At 40.8% G+C, this 27,160-nt stretch overlaps 1 protein-coding gene across 12 annotated transcripts in view; it reads right to left on the minus strand.

Annotated features, from left to right (window-relative positions):
* LOC137478706 (cytosolic carboxypeptidase 6-like) overlaps positions 1–27,160 on the minus strand; it is an 886,432-nt gene that overhangs the window by 304,645 nt on the left and 554,627 nt on the right. For 7 of the 12 annotated variants that reach the window (XM_068198693.1, XM_068198689.1, XM_068198690.1 and 4 more), the window contains 3 exons: positions 26,710–26,858; positions 22,065–22,278; positions 18,042–18,240 (listed from right to left, as the gene is read on the minus strand). The exons of 3 other annotated variants lie outside the window; for them this stretch is intronic. In XM_068198693.1, coding sequence (XP_068054794.1) covers positions 18,080–18,240; positions 22,065–22,278; positions 26,710–26,858 — 524 coding nt within the window. In that variant the 3' untranslated portion in view covers positions 18,042–18,079. Of the gene's footprint in view, positions 1–18,041; positions 18,241–22,064; positions 22,279–26,709; positions 26,859–27,160 lie in introns of those variants that run through there. 2 more of the 12 variants (XM_068198697.1, XM_068198698.1) reach the window with 2 other exon arrangements.

The following is a 27,160-nucleotide window of genomic DNA, read 5'->3' on the forward strand; positions in this document are numbered from 1 at the left end:
TGTACATGAGCAAACCACGTTACTGTGTTTTCCAAGCAGCACATGAGGGCACAGCCACTCCTACAGAGCTGTGCAGGACAGAGGTGTTACCTCAGCTGATGTCTGGGAAAAGTGGCACCAGAGCCAGCACAGTGCTGAGGAAAGTCATGTTCAATCCCAGCTGAAAAACAGGGGAGCCCCTGCTCCCCACATCAGGCAAATCTACCCCAACTCCCAGCACCAGAGTGAAAAGTCCCACCCTGGAAGATGTGACCAGCAGCGGGACAAAGCTGGCAGCCACAGAGCAGCCAGAGCCACAGCTCCCTTCCTCCTCCACTCTCCAGACCTGGCTGCAGCTGAGAGGTGCCAAACCTGGGGAGGCAGAGCTGGGCAGATCTTCCCTCTTTGGGAGACAAAAGTCTCTTTTGGCTTTGTAAGCTCTAATCTGGTGCAGCAACTTTGAATAGTTCACAGATTTTGGTGGTGTAAAATCCGCACACCCATTGTCAGATGGCATTAGACAGATCAGCTTCTGACTCCTGTCATTTGTTCTTGTACATACAAAGGCACAAATGTCTGTCCCTGACAATTCCAAACGTGCAGAAAAACAGAGATCTCCACAAATTGCAGTAACTGAAGGCTCATGGCAATTTTTTTTAGTCTTACAATAGGGGAAAACTTTGGGCAGAATAGAAGTTTGTTGGGGAAAAAAACAATAAACCTGGGGCTAGTGGTTTCATTTCTAATAATAAAAAAATACTCCTGAAAAAAAAAACCAAACCAAAAAGCAAACTGGCAACAAACAGATATTTGCTTTAACTTAGCATTTCAGGTAGGGTAGAAGAGTGATGTATATAACAAAACAGATTTTTCCAATGGACAGGAAACTACATTGGGAGGAAGGAGGAATAGGATTTATAGCTCTGGAGGCAACCAAGGCAAGGAGTTTAAGAAACCTTTGCCACACAGCTTCTCCGTTTCCAGGTCGCTGGTGAAAGGAAGACAAGTTCTTTTGGGAAAGGGTTTTGTGAGCTGTAAGCACTCAAGCACAGAACAAGCATGACTTTTAGATTATTTTACAGGAAGATAATTTCTCCCTTCATTCAGAAAGATAGATCTAACTCTTTTTTTCTTCATTTCACAGCTAAGCTGGATTTGAAATTGAAATTACCCTTCTTTTCTTATTAAAAAAAAATCTGATGAGGCCACAAATAATCAGACTTCACCAGGCATCTATGAAAAGTATTTCCTACCTTTTGTTCGTCTCTATTCCTGTGTAAAGTACTTATGTTTTCACACTTCAGGATCCCTTAAAAGGTAAATTACTTTTGACAACCTATGCTTCTTTTTATTATGGAAAAGATTGATGTCTGCTGGTTTGCATCACTATCATAGATGATTTGGAGGCCTATAAACATAGAAAATGAAATTATGTTTGTTGGCTTTTTTTTCCCCTAAACTGATGCTAAACTTTCCTTCCTCTGACCTTTTGGACTGGCTTGCACATGACACCATTTCATTTGCATTCCAGCCAAACATAACACTATCAGCGTCATGTCAGGTGGAACAAAGTCAGACAAACTCAAAAAAATTGGTGGTTTGGATTTTCAACCACTGGCAATGACGTCAAGGTTAAGAAGATGTCATTTTTATAGGACAGCACTTGTGTCACAGCTGCTGTGAAAAAAACTGCTGAAGGAACTGGGCATTGGGATCCTCTCAGCAGAACCATCTATTGACAGAAGAGGCTGATCCAAAAGGAAATTTCACCAGTTTCCATCTTTCTGCTGGGAAAGTTTAAATATGAATTTCTTTGTATTTGGCTAGAGAGTTTGCTCAGCAAGTTTGCTCAACTTGTTAAAGCACTGAGAGGGGAAGTGCACAACGGAACGTGCTCCCATGCAGCAATGGGAGTTTTGTGAGCAGAAAAGAGGAAAGGAGGATAACGATGGAGAAGATTCAAACTAGAAGCAAGGGCCATTGCATTCAGAGTCCAAATATTTGGCATGTACAGAGCAATAATTGACCTGTGAACAGGACTCTATTTAGAAATTCAGAAGTGCTGGGTAGAAAATGTCAGTCACAGAGGAGTCAGCCAGTACCATATCATGAGATACGAAATACGGAAGGTCATGGCTTTGGGAACCAACATAAAGGGAACATTTAAAAAAAAAGATTTTGCTTTCCACTGCTTCCTTGCAACAAAGGTGAATTCTACATGAGGCATTTGTCATCCTTAGTCACCAATGTAAAGTTTAGTTTGTGACACTGCAGCCACACAACTCCAGCAACTAAAGCTTAGGGCATCCTTTGCTACCACAAGCATCCCACCACCCACCAGTACATTACAGGAAGGTCTGTCTCATCTCCCAGGGCACCTGGGGGGAAACTGAGCACATGCCCACAGTGTTCACACTTAGGCCACTCCTCCCAAACCATTTCCTGCAGTCAGGCCTGCATCACTTTAGTTTCATTGACAGCTAACCCTTTCTCTCTCTCTCTCTCTCTCTCCAGAGAGTGACATTTTAATTGCGTGTGCCCTTTTTTTGGTCTCTCAGCTCCCAGTCTCAGCTAAACAGCTGGGTAACTTTGGCTGGAGCCCAGAATTAACATAAGTTGTTTTTAACCTCTCGATGCAAAGGCCTTTCACGTGGTTCCCCTGTGTGACCTCTGGGCACAAGGATCTGCTATTAAAACACACCACCATGTGCAAACCACCAGTGTCCTGAGACAGCTGTGCAGAGCCTTGGCCATGGCCTGGCCCTGGGTGGCATCTGGGCACTGTCACAGAGCAGAATATTATTCTCACCACTTCTGAGCCAAACACACCCTAGTACAGCACCAGAAACAGCTCCAAAGGATCTGGGAGTATTTAAATACCATTCAAGTGTTAGTGTTTATCACCCAAACTCCCTTCCACTGCCAGACAATCACGTTTCCTGTCGAAAGGGGGACTGCACTGCATCCTGTCCTCTGTCCAAGGCAGGCAGGGCTGCTGCAGGGCGAGGGGAGGGTTTGGAGCACAGGCATGAACTTCACTATTTAAGAGCTTGGCCATGATTATCAAACACAAGCTGCTGATCAGTGGCTGTTCTGGTCTGCAGCAGCAAATCCCTACTCCAAAATGCTCACGCACAGCTGTGCCAGAGCTGTGTGGAATTTGCTGATGAAAGGACTCTGAGATTAAAAGTTAGTCTACTTTTTCCAACTTTCCAGCTCTCAAACAGAGATCTTACTGCTTTCTACAAACCCTTGAAACATCAGGACATCTCTGCTTCAGAGGTGAGACGAGGACTTGGGCACAGCTCCGCAAACGTTGACTTACATAACATCCTGAGCGAGGGCATGGAGCGTGGTGTGCAGCGGCAGTCTGAGGGATCCAGGTGCTGTGCCACTGGCAGGGGAGGGATCAGTAAGTGCTCAGCAATGCGGGGTAGGCTGCTCCTCTTTAATTGCAGGGACGCACAAAGCATGAGCAGTTATTTGCTCGGTCAGCAAATGGTGATCCAGGGAGCAGCAATCCAGCCTGCCCCACACTCGGAGCCTGAGCTCCCTGCTTTGGCCATCAGGACACAAAACCTGGGAAAACTACACCCACTTGAGCCCACATGCTTGACAGGGCCCCCAAATATTTGTGTTGACTCAGTAATTCAAGAGTTATAATCCCATGGCTAAATATCAGCTGGCCCTCATCACTTCTCATTCGGAGAGGACAGAATGAGAAACCATTAGTTTACTTTTGGCTTCCCTACAAAACAGTGCATTCTCCCAGGCGGCAGCCATCCATTCCATCAGTGTCACCAGAGCACTCGCAGCAGCGAGGTCCTGGTCCAGGCCGGGGGGGTTGCTAAGCAATATGGAAATACAAATAAAGGAACAACAGCCACCTGCAAAAGATTACACACCGAGCTGTACCTTGCCGTGAAAGCCTGTGTTTCAAACTTCATCTCATTCAGATTCGAATTTGCCAAAATCGAGTTTATAAAGAAGGAATGATTATTGTACAGAACGTTTTGAGAGATGTAAACACTTCCTTTTCTATTACTGTGATTCACTTTGGGTTGTTCTCTACTGTTAGGCATTTAAAGCATGCAGCTCTGTGGAACACAATGGCTGGTTTCCTCATTACAGCACGCACTGGAAACTGCTTAAATATATTTTTCTGTCAACGCGTATTTGTGATTCCCATATATAAGGAGTGACTGCTACTCTGTGTACACGTGCCATCAGCATGACTGATGTCAGAACGGTGTTTGCACAACTCCGCTTCAGCTGCTCCTAAGAAATCCTCTTTACAATGCCCAGCTATGCAAACAGCCCATACTAGGGCATCTCACCAAAGAAACTTCCTCTCAAGGCCACCTTGCACTGGCTGTATCCGCCCTGAGCTTGAGCAATAGGGCTGCTACTGTGCAGAGGGCAGATTCCTTCCCCGTAGGCTTGGTTTGTGACACATTGGAAAGGTTCCCGTTGCCTCTAATAGGAATTCAGAGCCGCTCTGCAGCACGTCCCACGCCGAGGGCTGGTCAGGGCTGGCCAGGGCTGGTCATGGCTACAGAGAGCACGCACAGATCAGCGCATGCAACAAGATCCTCAGATTGGGGCTTCAGGATTCGATTATGCCTTTGAAATGCGATCCAGAGTTAAAAAACAAAAGATGCACCGTCTTGTCTAGATTTTGTTGCCCTCTGACTTGTGAACCAGCACAGATATGTGATCCTGTGTATTCCCACAAACAAAGCTAATTTGGGGTTTTTCTGGTTGCAAGTGAAACAATGGGAAATTAGGGGAAAAAACCCACTTTTTGACAGTGGAAATTCTGCAAAATGATTCACTCTAAAGCTTGGCATCCAGCTCAGCCACAGCAGCACTCAGACTCCTGTTCTGGCCATGTGAGAACCACAGTGACTCCCTTTTTGTGCACTTCCACAGCAAAACCCTGAAGCAATTTGACTTCTTTTGGTTCACAGAGAGAGGGTTTAGGCTTGCAGACACTGTAGAGCAACTGCTCTCACACACAAACACAAAACTATGGTGTGCTAAACTGCAGCAACTTAATTGCAAATTTGAACCTCTGTCATCCAAAGATTATCCTATCCTAGCATGGGCCTACATGCTCTTCTCAACCTTTGTACACAGCTGGTATAGTCTTACCCTGTACGCAAAACAAACAACAAAAGGTAATTTGCTCAGGCTATTTGATGGGGGATTTTTTGCTGGGCGCTTTTTTTTTTTTTTTTTTTTTTGAGGGATTTTTCATTTGGTTTGGTTTTGTGGGTTTTTTTCTTTTTTCTTTTTTTTTTTCTTTTTTTATTTTCGTTTGTTTTTTTTAAGTTAAGAAGCTTTCAGCTGGAGTTTCCTCCCTGGCTCGGAGGCAGGAGGGTGGTTGCAGAGGATGGGCAGGTAAAACTGTGCAAATCCCAAAGTGGCAACTTCTGTGGGAACGCGTATGATGTTTGGGATGCCGGGGAAGTGAAGCAAGGCCAGGCGGTGCTGAGGCAGCAGAGGGAATTAGACTAATCCCAGCTCCAAGGGAGGTGCCAGGTTACACAGCCGGATGCGAAGCTTAGCGTTCCTTCGCTTTCTCAGGAATGAACTCCCTCGTAACTCGGTTACTGAGGAGATTTCACTCCACATTATTGCTTAAGCTCACAATCACTCCGTGCTTCGAGATTAATCTGCACAATAAACACAACAACAGCAACTAGAATTGGGGGCATCAGGGAGCAACGTGAACATTTGGGGTGGTTTTTTTCAGGGATATTACACATGCAGCTCAAGAGTTGGAAAGTTCAAAATGAATCTTGCCACAAGTCCTCGAGGCAAGCACATACAGATGAGTGTGGCATTACATACCATCAGCTCACCTGAGCTATTCATGTTTAATAAATATGTAAAGAAAAACAATGGTGAAGCTCAGCCTGATATTGCAACAGTATCATAGGGAAGTGCATGTACAGTACCCCAGAAATCAGATCCATCAAAATATCAAAAAATGGCTAAAATATCCAAATGTCACTATTTGGAGCTACCCAAGAACCTTGAAAATGCAGTTCTCATTAAATTTATCTTCCAGATGGCTTTCCAGATCCCAGCCTCAAGTTTGCACTGACATTCCCCATTTTATAAAAGCCTTTGGATGGTTTTCTGATAAAGAGCATACAGTGTTATTTTATGACTCTAAGAACAGAGGACTTGGGATTGTGTCCTCAGTGCTCATTTCTGACTCAAGGTGTGATGCTGAACAAGTCACCAGCTCCCTATTTCTGAGAACTATGTCATTTAGTGTAAGGAAAACTACTTGCTCTACTGGGACAATTTGAGGTTTCATTAAATGTTTACAAACAGTTTTAGAATGGGTAAAAATCTACGGAAAAGCAAAGCCAGTTTTCATTTGTGCACTGGTTAAGGATAGACTCAAGAGAGACAAACTAATGGCACCATACTGAGAGGTAATATCAGTATGATGCAGCAACAGAGAAATATCAGATGGGAAGTAGAGATCCCTCCAGATGACTTTCAGAAGTGGAATAATGGAGGTGAGATTAAGTTTGACAGCAAGTTCTTACAGTGATAAGAAGTCTGCTATACATTAACTCAAAGGAAGGATAACAACCTCAGCAGAGGCATTGATTGCAGCTGAATTATGAGCCCTCAGCATGACAAAGCCATGAAGATATTTCTAGAGAAAGGCATTTCTGGAAAGATAATGTCTCTGTAAAATGTACTGTTACCACCCAAGATAAAACCCAGCACAAAAGCATCACTGATGGAGAAAGATCAGGCAAGTGCAGGAGACACTGAGTAGGATTACAGCAGATGAATGGGTGAGTGAATCTCCCGAAAAATTTGAGAAACAGGTCAGCCTAGCAAAGGTAAAATGGGTATGATCTCTCATAAACTTTTCAGAGACAGGGAAAAAAAGCTGCTCAAACTTGGCAGCAACTCAAGAACAAATGAATAGACTGCTGCGCATGAGTAAATTCAAACTGGAAGCTGGGTGGGGGGAAACAAAATAATCAAGTCCTGGAGAACAATGTTCTCAGTTTATCTGCCATTAGCATAAAAAAAGCAAAACTGGAACAGATGAACCTGTGGAACACTGGGACTTCAACAGCACAGGACCAGTAACTTCAGCCCCGTGCTACAAGTCCACCAACAGGTCCAGACACTTCTAGGGTTACAGATTAGTGGAACAGATATTCTTGGAGAACTTTCCAAAATGAGCAAGAAGACCCTTACATCTTCTAAATTCTTCCTTTCCATAGCAGACTTTAATGTTTCCTTTAACTCACCTGAAATAACATCTTATTCGTCCAGTAGCCCAAGCCTTCCAACTAAACTGAACTATCTGACACATTCATACAGTTTGATGTGACCAGCAGCAAGCAGGCTACAGCTGGAATGATTATTTCACTGTTTATTCCCTCTTTCAAGAAAAAACACATATGTATCATGATGTATGAATTCCTGGCTTGATAAGGTGCTGTGCTCTTTTTAATACATCCTTCCTTGGGTTTCATTGTGGATACACCCAGTATCCATAATGCTCAAGACACCACCTACATTTCTACCATCATCTTTAATACAGAAAATTCATTTGCATCCTTCTAAAGGCAAGATAATGCCAGATGAATTTAGGCAAACAAGAGACTGTCACATAGCTTCCAGCCCTGGGAGTCAGCGAGGGATTAGCAACAACAGGACTTTCTGTCCTGTGCTCAGGCCCCCCTAACCAGTGCCAAGGGATTTGTGGCTCTGCAAGGATGTAGGTCATGCCAGAGGGGACACAGACAGTCCTGCAGGAGCCTGCAGGCAATTAAAAGCTGTGATGCAGCTGAGCATCACCAGAGGCAGTGAAAAGGGACTTCCCCTGAGAACGATCTATTCATCTTCCATGTCCCTGACAAGAAGGAATGACTTGGTTACAAAGCCTTTAAAATGCAGTGAGTCACTTCTCAAAAGAGGTCACTGAAATTTTGCCATGAGTCACTTTTCAAAAGAGGTCACTGGTTACTGAAATTTTGCTGAAATATTTAATACAGAGAAAACCCTTGAATAACAAATATGAATTCCTTTAATCATACCATATCTGATTCTTCCAGTAATTACATTTGGGGTACCCGACAGTACAAATGGGAGATTCTCACATGCAGAGCAGAGGCAATACTGGCCAACAAAGCATCCCTCTGCTAAAAAAGCTCCACTAAAGTTGGTTTCCCAGACCAGAAAAGAGTTTGTTACCCAGCAATAAAAGAAAAGGTCACAAACTTCTGCAGTACTGTCTGTATAGTCCTTGCTCGAGGAAGAGAACGCCATGCAGGTTCCCTGAGCAGCGGGCCAGAGGGGCTGCACACAAAGTGCCCCCCACCCTAAATGCATTCAGCAAACTCTGCAGCCTGAGCAGCTGCTGCAGCTGAGCTGCCCTCTGGAGTGACGCCAGTGGGACGCTCTGGATCTCACCACTGGACAGGTATTGATGAGAAGCAAATCACTCACACACAGAGGATGAAAATCCTGCAACATCTTGCACCACAAAGGTGAAACCTCTCAGGTACAGGTTCTACCTGAGCTCCTGAACAGGAAATCGGGTTAGTCAGGTAAGCAAGGAGACCTCGAGAGTAACTTCTGCACCACCCATAACCCTGCAAAACATCACCAAGGCCTTGCCCAGAGTGTTTAACAATCCTGCAGCACTGGGGTAAGGGCATCAACAGGTTTCTGCCCTTGGTATTACAACATGCACTTAAAGTGCTCTGATCTAACTCCTCCCATCATTAAGCCACTAGTTAGTTGAAACCTACCCAACCCCTCCCAAATCACGTGGGAAAGGGCCACCTTCCACCAGCACCAGAGAAGGAGGAAGCCCAGACTAGGCAGAACTTTGCCAGTACTTTTTTTCTTGAGGTCATCAGATGAGGGTCATCACTTTAACTAGATCAGCTCAGCGATGATGTCCTGTCCATTCTTTGGAAGCTGGACATACCAGCATGTGAGCTTTAAATTAGCAGAGATATTAATTTTAAATCAATAGGAAGCACAAAAATATCAATAGGCATTTAGGAGTGAACCATTAATTACTTTTCAAAGGCTGCAGTACACAAATTTCCTGGTGTCTTTACAAATAGAAATAAGTCAATAACATGGTTTCATAACATTTATAAATTACTATCTTAATTAATAGGGAATCTTCAGAGAGATGATGAAGGAAATTTAGAAGAACCTTGTCTAGCACTATTCAAAATTCTCAAAGGAAGGAAGCAACTTCTTAGAAGAGATTAATTGTAAGTTTTTTTTTTTACTTTACCTTGATAGAATATCTGTTTACATATTTAAGCTGGTTTTGACCTTCAAAATTCTGGCAAAGAACAATTTTCATAAAACCATCTCAGTGGAGGAACTTGGCAGTTCCTCATCTCACCTCTGAGGTTAAGAGGGGATATTGAGCATTTAGCAGGAATGGTCAAACAAAATGTGTGTAAGTCCTACCCAAAGCAGTCTTTAATTTATCATAGAAGACACAGCAAGGGCTGATGCACAGCAAGCTCTTCTGTCAGGTCTGATTCCTTCTTGGGACTTGGCTGGAGGCTCCAGAGTGAAGTTATTCCACAAAAGTTGAAGTTTCTCCCTAAGGATACCCTACCCAGTTCTGAGAACATATCACAACATAATGGTGATAACTCTTCCCCATCCTTTGGCAACTGAAAGGCATCTTCAACCAAGGAAACCCTGCACCTATCCTGAAGACACTTTTCACAGGAGTAAAATGGCTCTGCCTTCCCTTTCTTCTGTTTTACTTCTTCACTGTCCTATTTTCTGTGAAACTCTGTTCACCTGCTGCCCTTCACAGCCTTGTTGGGCCCTGTCACCCACCTGCCTGGCGCAGCTGTGAGTACAGGAACAAGCAGCTGGAAAGCAGGAAGAACGTGCTCTGTCTCCTCACTGGCATGTGACTGGCACAGAATCAAAGAGGAAAGTGGAACAGAGATAAAAAACTCATTTGAAGAACAACATTTCCAGGACAGAGCTATACTTAGTAATAGAGTAAAAAGGAAAATACACTGGGACATCAATTGGTTAAGTATCAAGTTGTATCAGTTTTTTTTCCTACAAAATTAAATTAAGGTTGGCCCACAAAATGAAATTAGTATTGTGTATCACATTCTAATACAAAGCGACGTGTCCTAAACCACCAGATTGTATCACACTAACTAAACCAAACACTCCTATAGAAAGTATTTCCATAAAACTCAAGCGAGTTTGGGTAGGCATAAAGGAAAAGCATTTCCAAAATGAGTCAGTCATGACCTAGAAAATCTGTGGTGGAAGGAAAGTGAAGGCACTCAGTCTATTGAGGTGTTCATGAGCTGCAGAAATACTGGGGGAAGATATTAAGACAGGCAAATCAAGAACTAGGAATAAGATGTTAAGCCAGAAAGACTCACAGAGAAATAAGGCACAGGTTGAGCAGTGAGAGTAGCATTAAGCACCAGAATAAACCACTCAAGGAAAAGATGGATTTCACACTTTGATGGATTCTCAAGAATGCTGGATTTTCTGAACAGCATTGCTGTGGTCCAGCCAAGGTTTCTTTTCAAGGGAGCAGCTGAGTGAAGTTTTGTGATGTGTTCTGCAGGGAGCCACACCAGCTTATGGAATGGCCCAGCAGCCACCACAGCCTGCACACCTTTAGACACAGCTAAAAACATTTTTATCAAGAAACACACTTAAATCATAGAATTGGAAATGGCTCTTTCTTCCCCAGTTCACCAGGTGGCTGTTTTCACACAGCAGCTGGGAAAAGGAAGTAACAGAGGGCAGATTAAAGCCATAGATCAAAATAAATCTGTCAAGGTGCCCAATGCTTTCCAGCACTCAGCTGGGCACTGCCATTTGGTGTGAAACTTCCAGGCCACTGACCCTCTGCAAAAGCAGGGGAACCTCTGAGAAATTAATGTTTTTAAGAGACACAGCTGAAAGATTTACTTATTCCATGTTATCACTTAAAGACCTCCATGTGAGAATGAAATTTTCTTTGCTACAATCTAGGCATTGACAGGGCAGGGAAAAAAAAAACAAAACAAAAACAAACAAACAAAAAAAAAAAAAAAAACCACCAAGAAAATGCTGCTGTGTGAAGTCCCTGAATGGCAAAGTCTGCCTTACGGTGACAGCAGCACTACCAGATCTCCCAGGGAAATGCTCTAGTTCTGTGTCAGTCACCCCCAGGAATAACAAGCAGGTATTTCACTTCAGAGCCCTGCTGACAATTTGCAAGGCAGGAATCATGAAACGCTCCCGTCTTGTCCCTCTGAGGCAAGCACAGAGGACAGACTCCCATTTGCAGAAGGAACAGCATGGAAAAAGGAACACCAGGAAAACAGGCAGGGCTGGGCACCGTCAGGAACATCATCAAGTTGTGGATTTACATGGCACAGACAGATTTACACAGAATAATGGCACATCACACCTGTACACATACAGCTGTGTATGTGCAATAGATAGAGGCCCCTGGCTGCAGAAGAAAATGCTGATTTGCCACTTCTTAAAGGTTAAATTCTGGGAGCTTTAAGAGTGATTGGATTTTTTTAATTAATAAAACTTTTCACTGACTGAAACCTTAAATGCCAGTTGAACTGCTTGGGATTTTGCTGTTTGGCTACAGACTTCACCTCAATTGCACATACTAACTCTCTATGGGAAAGGGGGAAAGGCCTATGTGACTCTTTTACCACCTCTTCTTCGCCTTCCTGCACCACCAGACTAAGGATACTCCTCCACATCAGGCTGGGTGAGTGAATCTCAGTCACTCTGTAAGTTCAGTAAAGCCATAGAGTTGAAGTTGCCCATATCCACCAGTGTGGCAATAAACAACCTTTCTTGGATGAGCTGCATTAGGGGACAATACCTAAAGAGAAGCCAACCCTCAAGGGTGTTCTTCCCAATCCTAGCAAGGAAGGTGGCTCCGTGCACGGTCCTACAAAGGAGAGGAGATACTACAACAGCACCTTCAGCCTTGTTTAACCCCAAAAGGCACACACTTGATTGCTTATTCCTGTAAGGATCTATAGCAAAAAGAAGTTGGTCCTGAAAGATGAAAGTGTCCTTGCAAACGCAAAGAAACCAATGAGTGTCAAAGAATTTTAATACACAGTGCAGGAAAATAAAGCAAAATCCTACTTTACAGAGTTTTAGGTTTTCATAAGCTAAGAGTCTTAAAGAAATGAAAACACAGAACATTAACTTGGAGGCAATGCTTTGACCCATCCACCTTCCATCCTACACATTTTGAGAATTATACTCTAAAGGTACTTCCAGAAATCCTGCAGAGGACTCCGTAAGGAAAGGTAAAATCATAGTTCATCTGGCTCACAAAACCAGAATGTCCAAATGGACTATTTTCATGTATCAGTGACTTAACACCCCAAATTAAACATGGAGAAAGACATCTCCCAGAACACCAATACTCAGTAATTACAAGAAAAGTGAGAAACACATAAAAGTACATTTTTTAAAAACTAAACTACAACTCAGTAAGATTTAAATAAACATTTGGGCTGACATTAAAGATATATTTGAGTATAAAGGATATGAAACTTCCATAAAAGCTTTTTCATCTGAGTCTCCTGCAGGAGGGGCTGGTATCAGTGTGATATGGCACTATCAAGGCACATTCCCTCTGCTGCTGTCCCAGGACATCATTCACATTCAGCAGGGTGAACACCAAAGGGTGCTCACAGCCCATTCCTCTGATGATCAGCCTATCCCATGAAACCTGCACCCCTCTCCACTCCAAAAGCATGAAAGCTCAGGCCAACTATAAAGGATACACAAGCACCAACACACATAATTTCTTGTCTTCTATTTCACAGAACTTTTAGCAATTGTTATATTACAATAAAAGCTGAATCACCCCCAGCCTATGCCTGTCTTGGGTTGTTCAGGAAATTTTCTGTGACTCTTTTATTTCAAACCACCAAAGACCAAAATTCAGCATGACAGTAGGTAGCCTGATGCAATAAACATATATATTCATAAAGACTTTAGTTCCATTAAGGCTTTACTATCAATAAACAAGGAACATAAAGCTGATATTCTGCTAAATGTGGAGGAAACTATTTCCTTTGTTGGAAGAAGTTTTCTAGCCAGAAGGCAACACAGAAAAAAAAATCCTTTAGGCTCAGCTTCTTCCTCCCCTCCCAGACTCACTTTCACCTTTGTTCTGATCCAGCCATAATGCAACTTCATCTGATGCTGTAAGTGAGGTATTTTCCTCTTTATGGTAAACAAATGATCTCACAACCACAGGACCATGATTTCACTGCACAACAAGAGGGTATCTGACGCACGGAATGAAAGTTTTCATTCAAACATAAACAGGAGAAATAATTGCAAAAGTAAAACAGATGAACAACCACATAAATTAATTCCTTCTTGAATCACTGCTCTTGTTGTCCAAGTCCAAATGATTCTCTTTTCCTATTTAGGAACCCTGAGGGGATGAAAAAATATCCAAGATGGTGAAATTAAAAATTAGCTATTGAGCATGAAACATGCAATGATTGCACTTCATAACACTTTTATTGTCTCGGTGTTATATGAATCACTTCAGAGTTCCACACTGTTATGATGAAAAAAATGACACCAATAAAGTCTGAGCAATTGATGTTATGACTTCATCAATCCGAGACTAAAGGCACACACAGAATGACAAATATTTTCAAGAGTATGGAGAAAGTTACCACCTAATTCTGAGCAGGCACAAATTGTGTCTTGGTCCCTTCAGAAGAGAATTCTCATGTCAGAAAGATGGAATACTGAAATAATCCTCAGAACAGCTCCATGTGACACAACCTTGCTTTCTCTTTCTGAAACCAGCCAGATTTGGTGTTCTCAAGAGCTGTGAACACAGCTAATACACAGTGAAGCTACAGCTAATACACAATGTTCCCAATTCACACAATTCTCTGAGGTTCTGCTTCAAGATTGTATCATTTCAACAATGAACTGCACTTAGCTTTAATTTTTAAAAGTCTATAGATTCTGGAAGTATGAAGTAGAATTATCTTTACAATTTCACTAAATCCCAAAAAGTTCAATTTATTGCTACTTAAACCTTCCAAGAGAATAATAATCTCTGCTTAAGACAACAAAGCAGCCATCAGAGTAATCTCTCAGATACAACATTAAAGGTAAGGTGCAAAGAAGTGACCTCACACAGGGAGAATGCACAGCCAACAACAGCTAACCAATGCAACCCCAAATTCCTATTTAGAGTTCAACTTTGATGTAAGTATTTTACTGTTTTTTAAAAAACCCTACCGTCTCTATAAAGCACCAGTAAATCCAAACCTGTTCTGGAACAGCAGAAACTAATATTTTTTTTCCCCTCTCTAATAAATACTAGCTTTCTTTTTTTAATTGAGTGGCTAGATTTCCTGACTCATGTATTAAAGTCCCTGGTAGGATTCTCTCCTTTAACACAATAGCTCATATCCCTTATAAAATCACTAATAGAAAATAAAGCCCTTTTTGTTAACTCTAATCTTGCTTCCTTGCAAGTGTGCCAGAGGCACTTTAATATGGATCAGATCATGAATATCACAAATTACTGCAGCAATGTGTGGCAACAGAAGATCAGATTATTCATATAACAACAATACCTCCTTCCTGCTTTGATTTAAAAAAGAGTAAACTGTCACTTCCTCTTAAATCCATGACTTTCTGATCCTTACAAATCCAGGTTTACAGTATGAGGTAATGGCACAGCACAAACCTTAGAATGATGAATGAGGGGTATTACAGGGTGTAATAAAACCAACTTCATTTTCTATCAACTCTTCCTGTTTCTTGTGATGTACAAGGTATGAAGTTACCCTAGAGCAGGAAAAAGTTAGTAGGGACTATTTTCTATAAAGTTTCCTATGGTAGATTCACAGCAGACACAATATGAACAAAGCAAACTATGTACAGGCAGGCACAATTATGGAAAAAATTAATGTACCAACAAGAACAGCCCTGGCCATAAATGCAATGTAGGAAAATGAAATGAAACTCACAGTTAATTTATACATCAGTTTTGCAATGCAGAAAAGCACACCCCATTAAAGTTCCTATTTTTCTTGGGTATTTCTGGAACACAGAACTGCAGCCTATTTCCCTACTTCAAACAGACACGCTGAGAAACAACTGTACAACCTTGATGCTGGCTCATGGGGAGGGAAAGACAAGAGTAATGACCAAATGCAAGTATAAAATGTTATTCACACACCCATTACCTCCTGCAGAGCCCCTACCATGCTGCCCTACAACCACAGTGTGCAAAAATGGCTTATTATTAGCAAAAAACTTATTTCCAGTATCCAAAGATTTAGTTCAAGTTGTAATACAATGAAGAGGTGTTCTACCTTTAATATGTCCTACTCCTTTAACAAGACTCAACAAAGCTTCGAGTGCCACATTAAACACCACTTGCCCAGTCCAATGGACACATTTCTTAGCCCCCATTGACACTATGTTTCAAAGGGAACTGAACTTTTTTGTGTCACCCAAATACCCCTGTTGAACTCAAATGAAAACTAACCGGGGCTGATGAAATCTCAAGGAAAATTTTAATGAAGCTTTCCAAGACACTGTGCCCAAGGAGAACATTTAAATTCTTCAGCAAAATGCAATATTAACATCTGATGGGATGAGCATGTCAAGGAGAAGCCTTAGAAAGGTGATGCTGGTTTTGCAGAAGGAATTAACACCTCTGATTTTTGGGGCCAGGCTGGAGTCCTAACTCTAATTACATTCTAAGCTGCTTTTTCCAGGTTTCATAAAATGCTGTCTCAAATAGGCTTATCTTCTAAGAAGTGCAGCTTGATCTTCTCATTAAAGAAAGTGTTACAATGGAAACACATTAGTACTAAAGCCACAAAAGAGTGAGGAAATTATGGACATTTTCCCCAAAATAGTGGGTTCCCTTAGTATCACTTGAAAAAAAAAACAAACAACCCTGTACATTCATAAGTCTGCTTGAAAAGGGGAAACTTGCTGTTGAAATGGTTTTTTCAGCGTTATCTCTATTTGTTCTTTTTAATTAACAAAAGGATACATGCATTGACATTTTAAACACTAATTTGCTATTTAGCATCCCAAATTAGGAAGCATAAACATTTATGCACTTCATTAAACACTACCTAAGAACACTTTTGATATTAGCAGGAGACAAGGGAGGCTGTTCAAAGAAATTTCAGGGCACACATAAGACACTGGAAAAACACACTCCTGATCTTTCCACGCCTAACCACGAAACCTCTGGCTCCATCCCACGGGAAGCAGCTGCTGAGAAATGAACCCTGGAAATCAGTGGGATCTGACACACCTGTCCAACCACACCTGCAGGGCTAAGGGAAGGGGCAGGAATGCAGGTGCACCACTCTGAAAATGTGGTGCTCCTGTTTGGCAGCACAGCTTGAGGCTGGTGCAAGGCAACCATGAAAGTGGACAATAGAAAGCATAAAGCAAACACTCAATTATGAGTTAAGACATTGATTGCATACAGGTGAAATACAGGGAGAAACAGCCTGTTGTTTGTCTCATCTCTTCTAAGAGAGGCAGGGCAATTCTAGCACACCTCCTCCTCTTCTCCCTCCTCTTTTTCTTCCACTCACCCAGCCCTTTAAAGAATTATGGAATCATTTAGGTTGGAAAATACCTTTAAGATCATCAAGTCCAGGCATTCACCCAGCACTGCCAATCCCACCACTAAGCCATGTCCCCAGGTGCCACATCTATACCTTTTACCATTTAAAGACTTCCAGGCCAGGCGAGTCCACCCCAGCAGCCTGCTCCTTTCCACATTATCTACATTTACAGGACACTGAAAAAGGCTCCACCTCAGGGTAAACCAGTGCTACAGGAAGGTGATAAGAAATGGGAAGTTTTTTAGAACTACAGGAAACAGAACTGCAGTGGTAGTAGAAAAGAAATAAATCCTGACACTCAGGAACAGGCAGGCTGAAAGGTAGATATCACATCTGTGAGCACAGAATAAATAGAAGGTTAATCGAGATCACAAACCCTCAAAATTCATCAATCCAGACCTCAAGTTATCTCTAAATCCTTCATGAAAAGAGAATATTTTGTTTCACTTACAGACAATAACATATAGTTCAGATGACAAATTATTTCTAAAAACTTTGCATCGCAAGTCTAACTTCAATGTAGAAAATTATTTTTATTTGTAATTAAAATCTGTGCTAAAAGTGTCCATTGTGAAATTATGGACCCCAAAAAAATTGTACTAAATTTCCTACTGTACATACTCTTGCCATAGTGTGGCAATTTTTAAATTGTTTGAAAGTACAAATACACTAAAAAGGTAATATTTCAAGAACAATAGTATGGACACACTGAGGAACTTTATATCACAACCAGAAATCTGAAGTGTCTTGGTCCCTGAAAAAGAACTAGTTTTAGATTTATTTATTAAAATGAATTATCATGATTTTACAACTTACAGCTTTGGGTTCTTTGTTGTTTATTGTTCAGTTTTCGGTTTTTTTAACTGTGATGGTAATAGTGATCTACCTACAAGATAATTGAAAAAGAAACATTCTTTGTGTATTTTTGATCAAATATATTGTTAGAGATCAAAACAAAGATTTGTAAAAACAAACGATTGAAACTTCATTTCAGAAAAAAACACTTTGTAAAATACAGTAAAATCCTTTTCAATAGCAAAGTGAATTTTGTACAGTTCTTCCTTCTAAGCAGATGCTTTATTGCAGCTGAGATCCACTAACTCCAGTAAAACTCAACGCAGGGCAAATGGGTCGGTGTCCGCAGAACCACAACCAATGTACAACCGCAGGTAACAAACTGCAGCTCGATGGAGAAACCTTGGAAACTTCAGTTTTCATTGTGAGTGAACTTACAATATATCTTACATTAGTTAAAAGCAGTTTACACCATGACAGAACCGCTCAAAAAACGTATCACTTATAGGAAGAGAGCAACGCTTCAATTCAGCTTCTCCCATCAGCAAAAATGCCACACAAATCAAAAACCAACACTTAAGTAAAACACTAAGACTTTATTAAAAATCCAAAATTTATTGCAAATTGTACTTTGCAATTTCCCTCCTTTCTTCATTTTTACATGATTTATTGATATCCATGATTTTTTCACAGATGTACTTGTTGACTTTGGAGAGTCTCTGTGCAATTTCAGTTTCATCCACAGTTTCTTGTGCTATTCTATCATACAAACATTCTGGGGAGAAAAAAAAAAGGAAAGAGTCATTAGGTTATTTTTAAAAAACACAATAGCCCTGAGTTGGGCTGACTACTCAAGAGACAGCAGTGAGTAAGCACTGTGTATATTTGTTGCAAGACAAGAGAAGCTTTCCTTCATTCACCGTCTATCTTGTTAAAGTCAAGATTTGTTACCAAGCTTGAATCAGTGGCATGACCAACTTCCAGTTATGCTGTGACTACATTAATAGGCTTTCTATACAGAAACAAGGCTAAACCCAAACTTTTACAGTGCCAGCCTTGCCTGCCTGACTCCTGCATTTGTCTCAATCTCCACAGCAGATTCAGACTCTTCCCAGGTGAAGTGTCCCACCAGAGCTGTATCCACAGTGAGTCACTTCTTCACCCCTTCAGGGGGATATGGAAATGACAATGCATAGGAAGAGAAGCAGTAACCATCAGGAGAACACTAACTCATTTATTTCATTTTTTTATATCTCTTCCACATACATTAATGTCCATATCTCTATCAGCTGTCCTGTCCCTGGGCTTATTTCACTTCTACTGGTGGATTATTCAGGACAAGTGCCATCTCCTTGAATGTTTGATCAATAAACTTTCTGAAATACACATTATCTGGAATACAAAAAGCAAGTGGTAGCAAAAACTACAAAAGCAATGTGGGCAGTGAAAGCTGAGACAATTTTTCTTCCCAGATTTGGAAGTTTGGTGCCAGAATCCTGCAGAAGTTACTGAAATCTGAAGTGGTGCAACACACAGAACTCCTTAGTGACAGGCAGATTTGGGGTTTTTTGGTTTTCATAAACAGACCAATTTGTTTTGTTGTGTAGGCTTCCCAGACTGGTTAAACAAACTGTTCTGCTTTGCCTAGTGATCTATTCCATTAGCTGTTTATTGCTTCATATACAGAAAGCCATAGAGATTATTGCTTAATTAATGTGCTTTACAACATTTCTAATGCACCATATTAAAAAGTTATGAAAATTAAGTACTATGCATGCTTTGTAGTTCATTTGGAAACCTCTGAGAAGTTTTATAAAAGGTTATTTTGCATTAACAAGGTTTATAACAGTGCACATCCATCATACTTTTTATCATTTCTTTATTACATACTACACAGTGGGGATTTTTAAGAAGCTATAGAGATATCAGACACATTAAGAGCTAATGTTGTCATTCAAAAATCTATTTTAAATAAGTTAGTCTGTGTCCACAGAATGATGAGAACATCTAAAGCAATGTGAATTTTATGTTGTAAGACGTACTGAATATAAAATAAATGAAATTAACCAGCATGCAGCCTGATAGCTGAAATGCTGATCATCCGTAAACTATGATTGGAAATATGACACCTAAGAAGAGGCACATCACTGGGAGCCTGAAGAAAGGCAGTCTGTTTGCAGGGCATAAGCTGGCCCTACAAGAGTGTCAGGAACACTCCCAGGCAGATACACCCAGTAAGGTGAACTCCCAGTGAAAGACAGGCTGTGTTGTTCATTTAGCCACAAAGCCAAGCACAGAATCACTTGGCAGAACTCATTCAAAAGCTGTACTTTGAAAAGTTGGTGTGAACCAGACAGATCCTCGATCACAGTTTTTCCTCTCCATCTCTTCAATTTTTGTGAGGGGGTGCAGAAATAGTAGTTTAGTACTTGCATAAGGATACTGGCTTAGGGCTTCAAAGAGTAATCTGGAGGTTTTGCTCCCTTGTCTTTTGGCTTTACAGGAGCACAGAGACACCCCTTTGTACTGCTGAATACCAAAAATTCCAGTAGACCTCAAAGGCTAACCAGGAGCTTCACTACTTTTTGTGATGCCTGATCCAAATCACCGGCTATAGAAAACTCCCTCAAATCTCAACTATTTGTCCCCTTGCTGGTCATTTCTTTGTTTTGTTTTGCTTTCTTCTCCATGGTGGGGCGAGACCTGCTAACACTGACGCAAAGGACACGACAACATGGAAAATCATGGTTATGAACTACCCAGTCCCACTGATACAGGCAGCCTGACACCTGCAACACTGGCCATGCAGTTTAACTGGTTCAAGAGGAGACTGTACAGGCTGGAGTCTAACAAAAGGGAAATCAGAGACAAGGTGAAAGAAACACTAAAAAGAGGAACATGGAAAACCAGGGCATGTAACAGTAGAATTCAAATGAGGGTTGAGGCTTGAAGCAGAAGTATGACAGAAAACACAGAAAAACGAGGAAATAGGGAAGAGCTGAATTGCTGGTGAGTATAAAGGTATGGAAGAGAAGAAAGGGAAGGGCCCCATCTGCCTCTCATCATGTACCTGTTGGAGCAGACTCCCAAATTCACTGTAGCCCAAACAAGGGGAGTTAGAAGAAAGCTGTCATTTAAACGGCTCAAGCAATATAGAGTAGCCCTGACAAAAGTAGAAGAGGAAATTCTCACAGAAACAACCTTGCCAGCAGCACTGAGGAGCAAAAGCCTCCAGCAGGGAAACTGGAAACCACATTGCAATGGGCCAGTGGAAAATAACCCCCTTGTGCTGCGTGCTTGTAAATGCACACCAAGGCAACCAATTCTGCTTCCCATCTGGAGCTGCCAAGGGGAGCCACCACCACAGAGTGGATTCCTTATGTGGCCAGTACGTCACTGCTCAGCTACATGTGTAAGGATTGTACCTAAAGACCCCAGACAGAACTAGAAAATCAGCATGGAACAGCTTCCACTTCCACATATAATCTTGAAGCAGATTAGTGAAAAAAAAACCTCGCGTCCTTTACTCTTTTCTTATAAACTAAGAAAGATGACAGCACGGAGATAAGTTTCCAACTTCTCCCCACACAACACAGACGCAGACACACGCACACACTCAGAGAGGAACCGTATTTCTTACTCCAAAACATGGTACTTTCATGGCCAATTACACCACCTCTTAATGAGTTCACAGTTAAGAGCACATAGCAACTAATAACAGGAAATGCAGAATAATGAAGCTCTACCAAATGGGGAGGTTTCTTTCAGCACTACTGCAATTTAGTATGGACACAAAACCTAAAAATCCAATTTCAGTGTGTATTCCATGAGGAAACAACTCAGTTCTGACTTAAAAAGAAGCCTGAAATACCAAGAGAGACAGAAATGATGCAACACAGGCATGATGATACAAAGGGACTGAAATTCACCATTCAGTTTAAATAAAGAAGGCCTCCTCCCTCTCAAAGTACTACACACACATGGACTCAGGCTTGCAGTTACTGAAAGTGTCATTGCAATTTTCCCTACCAGATGAGGTCAGCGATTTACACTTCCTGTCCAAATTCCAATTCAAGTGCAACAATTAATTTTTACTATTTACATTTTCTTCACTTAAAAGGGAAGAACTATTCTTTCTTGCCTTTGAAGGTATGTGTATTTTTATAGTCACAGCTATAATGGTTTCTGTGCCTCATGCCAGAGCTGGTTATGTTCTGGAAAAAAGAATGTTGTAAAGCTACTCTCAGTCTTGTTTAAAGGAATATATGCACTTAAAAAAATCAGCATGTTACAGATGAATTCTAGAACATGTTGTTCTCCAGGCTCAGAGTCCTGCCCTGCAAGTGGTCTAAAGTGATGATCTTTTCAAACCTTACTGAAGTCAATGTACAATTCTTCAGCTGTGGAGGCCTGCACTGTGCACAGCTATTGCAATGTGTTTTATTGTTCCTGGGTACGTATGCACTTCACAATGCAATAGCAATCTGAATTACAGTTTTTAATCAGTTAATTTTAAATGAGCTGAAAAGAAGCATCTTTCAACTCCGTGATTAATGGTTAAACTCCAAAGCAGGAAGCAAAAGTTTTCAAATAACCTACCTCTGACAATGCTTAATTTGTGAGGTGAGAGAGGTGGCTTGGGAACGGCATCTTTCTTTTTTTTGGTTGCAACTCCTGTGACACTTCTGTTCTTGAGAACATCTGTTCCCCAAATCATAACCGCTAGATTTTTTGTATACTTTGAATCTCCTTGTGTTACTTGCAGCTGGTGCCATTTCTCCTCATCTACCCAAATTCCACTGCCAAGATGGACCTAGAAGGTAGTAATAATAACAACTTATCTATGGTATGTAGCACACAACAGTATCCAAGTGCTGTAGGAACATTAATATTAGGAACTAAAATAACAGTAATTAGGGCTGAACAAATCCATTTTGCCTAACTCTGAAACTTTTCCAACTTTGTGGGTCAGGGATTTCAAGTCAACCTCAATATATAATATAGTTCCTTTTAGTAATCCCTACTTTTCCCCCCCCATATAACCTCTCTCCTGAAAGACTGTGGTCAGGAACAGAGATTGAAGAAGGAAACAGTGAACACATCCAGTATTATATAATTATGCACAGCATATAAACCAAGCAGTTGCACCAGCCTAATTCAGGAGCAAGATGAAACACTTCCCTTTGGCTACAACACTTTACCCAATGCACATTCCAGAGGCAGTAGAGATGGAATTACTTCCTAAATTGTATTCTGTACCTGTTGGCAAGACCCAGCCTGATTGTTTGAAGTAACTGGAAGGGGAGAAAGGATTTTAAAAGCTCCAATTTCAATATAACCCACGAGAGTTTGGAAGCTTTGTAAAACTTCCATTTCTAACACAAAGTGTGTCTATCATGTACGATCAATGTGAATGCACCACATGAATACTGTTTTGTGGTTAGGCAATGACCCACTGCAGCAACATCATAAACTTTCTATTATCTAAACAATGGGAAGTCGAGGTATTTCACTGAAGTACTAAAGCAGGATAATATAGGTACTTGGAAATGCAGTGTGAAGCCACTGGAGAGTGTCCAAAAGGAAGATGCTCCAGTTTGGTGTTGCTTATTAGTCTTGGTCAGCACTGACTGTGCTTGATTGTTTCCCACAGGGCAACCCTATGTCTCTACCCCAAGATTCCCACTGCTCCAGTCTTAAAACAAATGCCGGACAAGAATCTGAGCACCATTCTTAGGCTGCCACTACGTGTTTGAGCTGACAGTCCTGACACTCAGGACACCTTCCAGCACCAGCACAGAGGCAACTCCATGAGTAACCAACACAAGTCTGACACAAGTGCAACGTGGACACGCACGCTGGCCCTGCATGGAACCACAAATACTTTGTACCCCATATGTCCATGCTGCAGTTCCTGGAGTACAGCGCAGACTCCTGAACTGCCTCTGCACACAGCAAGCTTTGTTCACATGGTGATGGACTTCACTCACTGGGACACACACTTGCTCTCATCATAACAAGCTAAGGTGTGACCTACACCTCCCAGCTGCTGATCAGAGCTCACTGCTCTTACATTCAGACAATCTGGACAAGTGCAACATAACAAACAATTGGATTGCTACATATCCAAAATCTAGCTTTGATTACATGTGGTTCAATGGGGGTTCTTTCTGTAACATTAACACTTAAAACTAACTTTCGACCTTCTTATGATTAAATAAATACCATCAACAAAATCCCACAGCAAAACTGCATCAGAAGACTGTTAGCCTTTACTGCTCTGCTGTTAGTTTTCTGTGGTTTTATGCATTTCATCTGGCTTTAAATAAACTGTGCCCGCTACCCATACAAATCTGAGCAGTATCATGGAAGTCCCATTAAATGCAATGAAAATTGGACAAAGCTACTGTAAAATTTTAAATACCCAACATTTTACTGCTTGTATTCAACTGAATACCATTTTCCTTTAAATGGAAACCTGCTTTAATTATTAATGAGGACTATAACCTCAAGAAATGTTTTATTACAACAGCATCCTTCAAAAGCAACTAGATGTTTAAAAACTTAAATAGAGCAATATGACTGGTTTGACTACAAGCTATGTTATATTAAAAAAAGAAAACTCTGCCTTCCTTAAAGCATAAAACCATGCAGCAAGCTGCCTTGCCTGCAGAATCTTTTACACTAAAGGGATTCTAAGAAGCTTTTCACAAATCTGCATGGACAAAAATTAAACTAGTAATAACCACAACACAAATACTCTTTTTTCCTTTTTCTCTGTTGTTGAGCCTCTTGGTAAATGATTTTTTAAAAGGTACACTCTTTTTGGTGCTCACTACATGTTTTGTAAGGCAACTTCAATAAGGAGTGAGCAGTCTGTGCTCAGAAAATAATCTCAGTACATTTCTTAATTCAGTTATTTCTGGTTCAATCTTGGAAAAATTCTCTGGGAAAATGTCTGAAAGTTACCTAGAAAATAAGTAAGATTAGGAATGTTGTGACATAGCAAATTTTGGGTGTCTGTATTACATTAGTTGTAGAGATTGTTGTATTTCATCAAAAATCCAATTCCTCTCTGCCAAAATTAGGGTTTGCCTTTGCCAAAGATTATTTAGTCTCTAAAGCTACTACATTATTCATTAGCTTGAAGTTACTCAAAATAAAAGATACAGGAAGTATTTTCAATATTTATGCTTCAGACATCTCTTAACATGCTTCATTTATTAAAAAAGCAATTGCTGGTATGAAACACCTATGGCAACAGCAACTATGTGACAGACAGCCACAGCCACAGCAATCTTCCTTCTCCCTTTTTCTATTTCTAGCACTGTTATGGTGAGGAATTCAATCTGCCTGTGTCTCAGTTTACCTCTCTACAACAGGCCCGGTACTGTTTCCTATCAGTCCCAAAGCTCCGGGAAGTTTACTGTACTTCACACTCAGAAGACATTCCCTTCTTGCTGGAAGAGCTGCCCCATGAGCCAGACTCTTGTCTTGATGAAATCAGTGGGAAATTTACTCCCAATTTCAGCAACTGCGAGATCAACCTTCAAGCACAACGCAACAGAGACGGCAGCGTTCAAAGCAACGTTCACCAGAGTGGCTGTGCTAACATCTGCAACAGATCTAAAATGTGTCTCAGAAGATGAACTCTTTTTTTTTTTCTTTCTTTCTTCTTTTTTCTTTTCTCTAAATGAATGCCATAGGCTCTTTTTCAGTGACTTGGTTTTCCCTCTGGAGGAAAGAGATTTATCTGCTCTGAAAGAATCCTACTAAGATCAAATCTGGTGCCACAAAGGGTAAGATTTGTAAGAAAAGCATTTCAACTACTCTAGTGGTGCATATCAATAAAGGAATACTGAAATAAAGCCATAAATAAGGAAAACTGAAGAAAACTACCCTCCAACACTCCAAATACATTATTAGTTTACATTTTTGGCATCTGAGATGGCTGTAGACCCAGTAAATAGGCAAACCAAGAACCAAAATTACAGAAAGAAAACTGAAGAGATACTAATATCTGTTAAGACAGAAAACTTCAGCAAAAGAAGTGCCAAGAAGCTGACAGATGTAAAAAGGGTGCAAGAAAAGCTGCATAGAAATACTAAAGGATCTGCCCTATCCCATAGACCTTAAGTGGAAGAGAAGGAGGTAAAGGAAACTCACACAGTAGTACACCCTAAGTACTCATTGCACAAATTTAAACAAAATAATCAAGCAAATGACAGATTTAAATATATTAGGCAAGAAAAGCTATCTGAACCAAATACCTGTCAAACTGTCAAGATTCTACTATTTTTCACGCACATTCTGTCCTCAATGATTATGCTGAATTCTTCTTCAAGAGGGACAGACATGGTGCAATCTTTTAACACAAATCTGAAAATGCAGTTTCATGCTATATTCTTTCAGTAATTCCACTGCACAGCAAAGCTGGAATGGATGTTTTCTCCCTAAAGATTCTCAGATTAGGGTACCAAATGCATCTATATACACCAAGAAACAGGAGCTGCACAGGCAATTCTGAAGGAATTACAGTTTTGTATAAGAAATATCACATTTATTTAATGATGATGAAAACAGCTGTAAAAGCAGGCCTAGGTAGATGAGCAGTTAATGTGTTAAACACACTGAAATCTGAAAAGCTCTCAGTCAGGCTCTGGCAAACTAGAGCTAGATGGTATTTCAGCAACTTCACAAAGTCTCTGGAAAGTAGCACTACATAGCTCAATTCGGTGGCAATGCTCCTACCAGCAGCAAGGGAGCCCATTTTCCTTCCAGGGCTCATAACTACCTCCTGCACTCCAACCCAAACATGAAGGCTTCTCTGCAATATGACTACAGTGCATTATAAACATTAAAAACCTTTTAGGAAGAAGTATTTTGGTTAAGCAGACTCATGTAACTTTGTAACATGGGTTACTGACTTTGGTCAATATTTGGTCTATTTATGGATGCCACCAACTGAAGACTATGTCAATTTGCCTGTGCATGAATATTTATTTAATAATTATATTCCTCATGTTGCACAGCACTCAATGCTCTCACCACTGAGGATATTTTTCTATGCTCTTCATATCTGTGTAACTTCACAATTCTCAGCACAACAGCACACCTTCATGAAAACTGAGGAGGCTTCTACAAGCTGCTACCATGCAAAACCCCCACAATCAATGAAAACTCCACAAGAACATCACCAGATGGACATTTAAAAATGACTCATGCTATATTTAATATAAAATACCTTTCCATTCTCGAGAATATACTTGTCCATTACTGGAACAGGGGCAGGGAAGTACGTTGATGTATTTGCTTCCTCACTGAAGGTCTTCTGTACCTCAGGTTCGGGCTCAATTGATTCAGGTTTTACTTTTTCAACCTCAATGGCAGGTCCTAGACAGTTAAGAAAAGAGAGCTGTCTGCTATCCCAGAGAACATGAAATCAATCCCTTCATCACCCATGATTAGCATAAAATAACATATTAGTCATGTTCATTTTAATGTTAGAAGTAATTGAAACCAAAATCCTACTTCTGAACATCAGTAACTAAAAGCAGGATAAGTATTCCTGCTTTATAAACATTAAAATGTTTAATTTTAATTTAAGTGTTTAATTTTATTCCTAAAGCATAAGGACAATTACAGATATGGGTAAGATTTCCTCAATGCACACTAAGAAAATTATGTTAAAATGA

This window comes from Anomalospiza imberbis, chromosome 9 (genome assembly GCF_031753505.1).
Source record: "Anomalospiza imberbis isolate Cuckoo-Finch-1a 21T00152 chromosome 9, ASM3175350v1, whole genome shotgun sequence".
Classification (NCBI taxonomy): Eukaryota; Metazoa; Chordata; class Aves; order Passeriformes; family Viduidae; genus Anomalospiza; species Anomalospiza imberbis.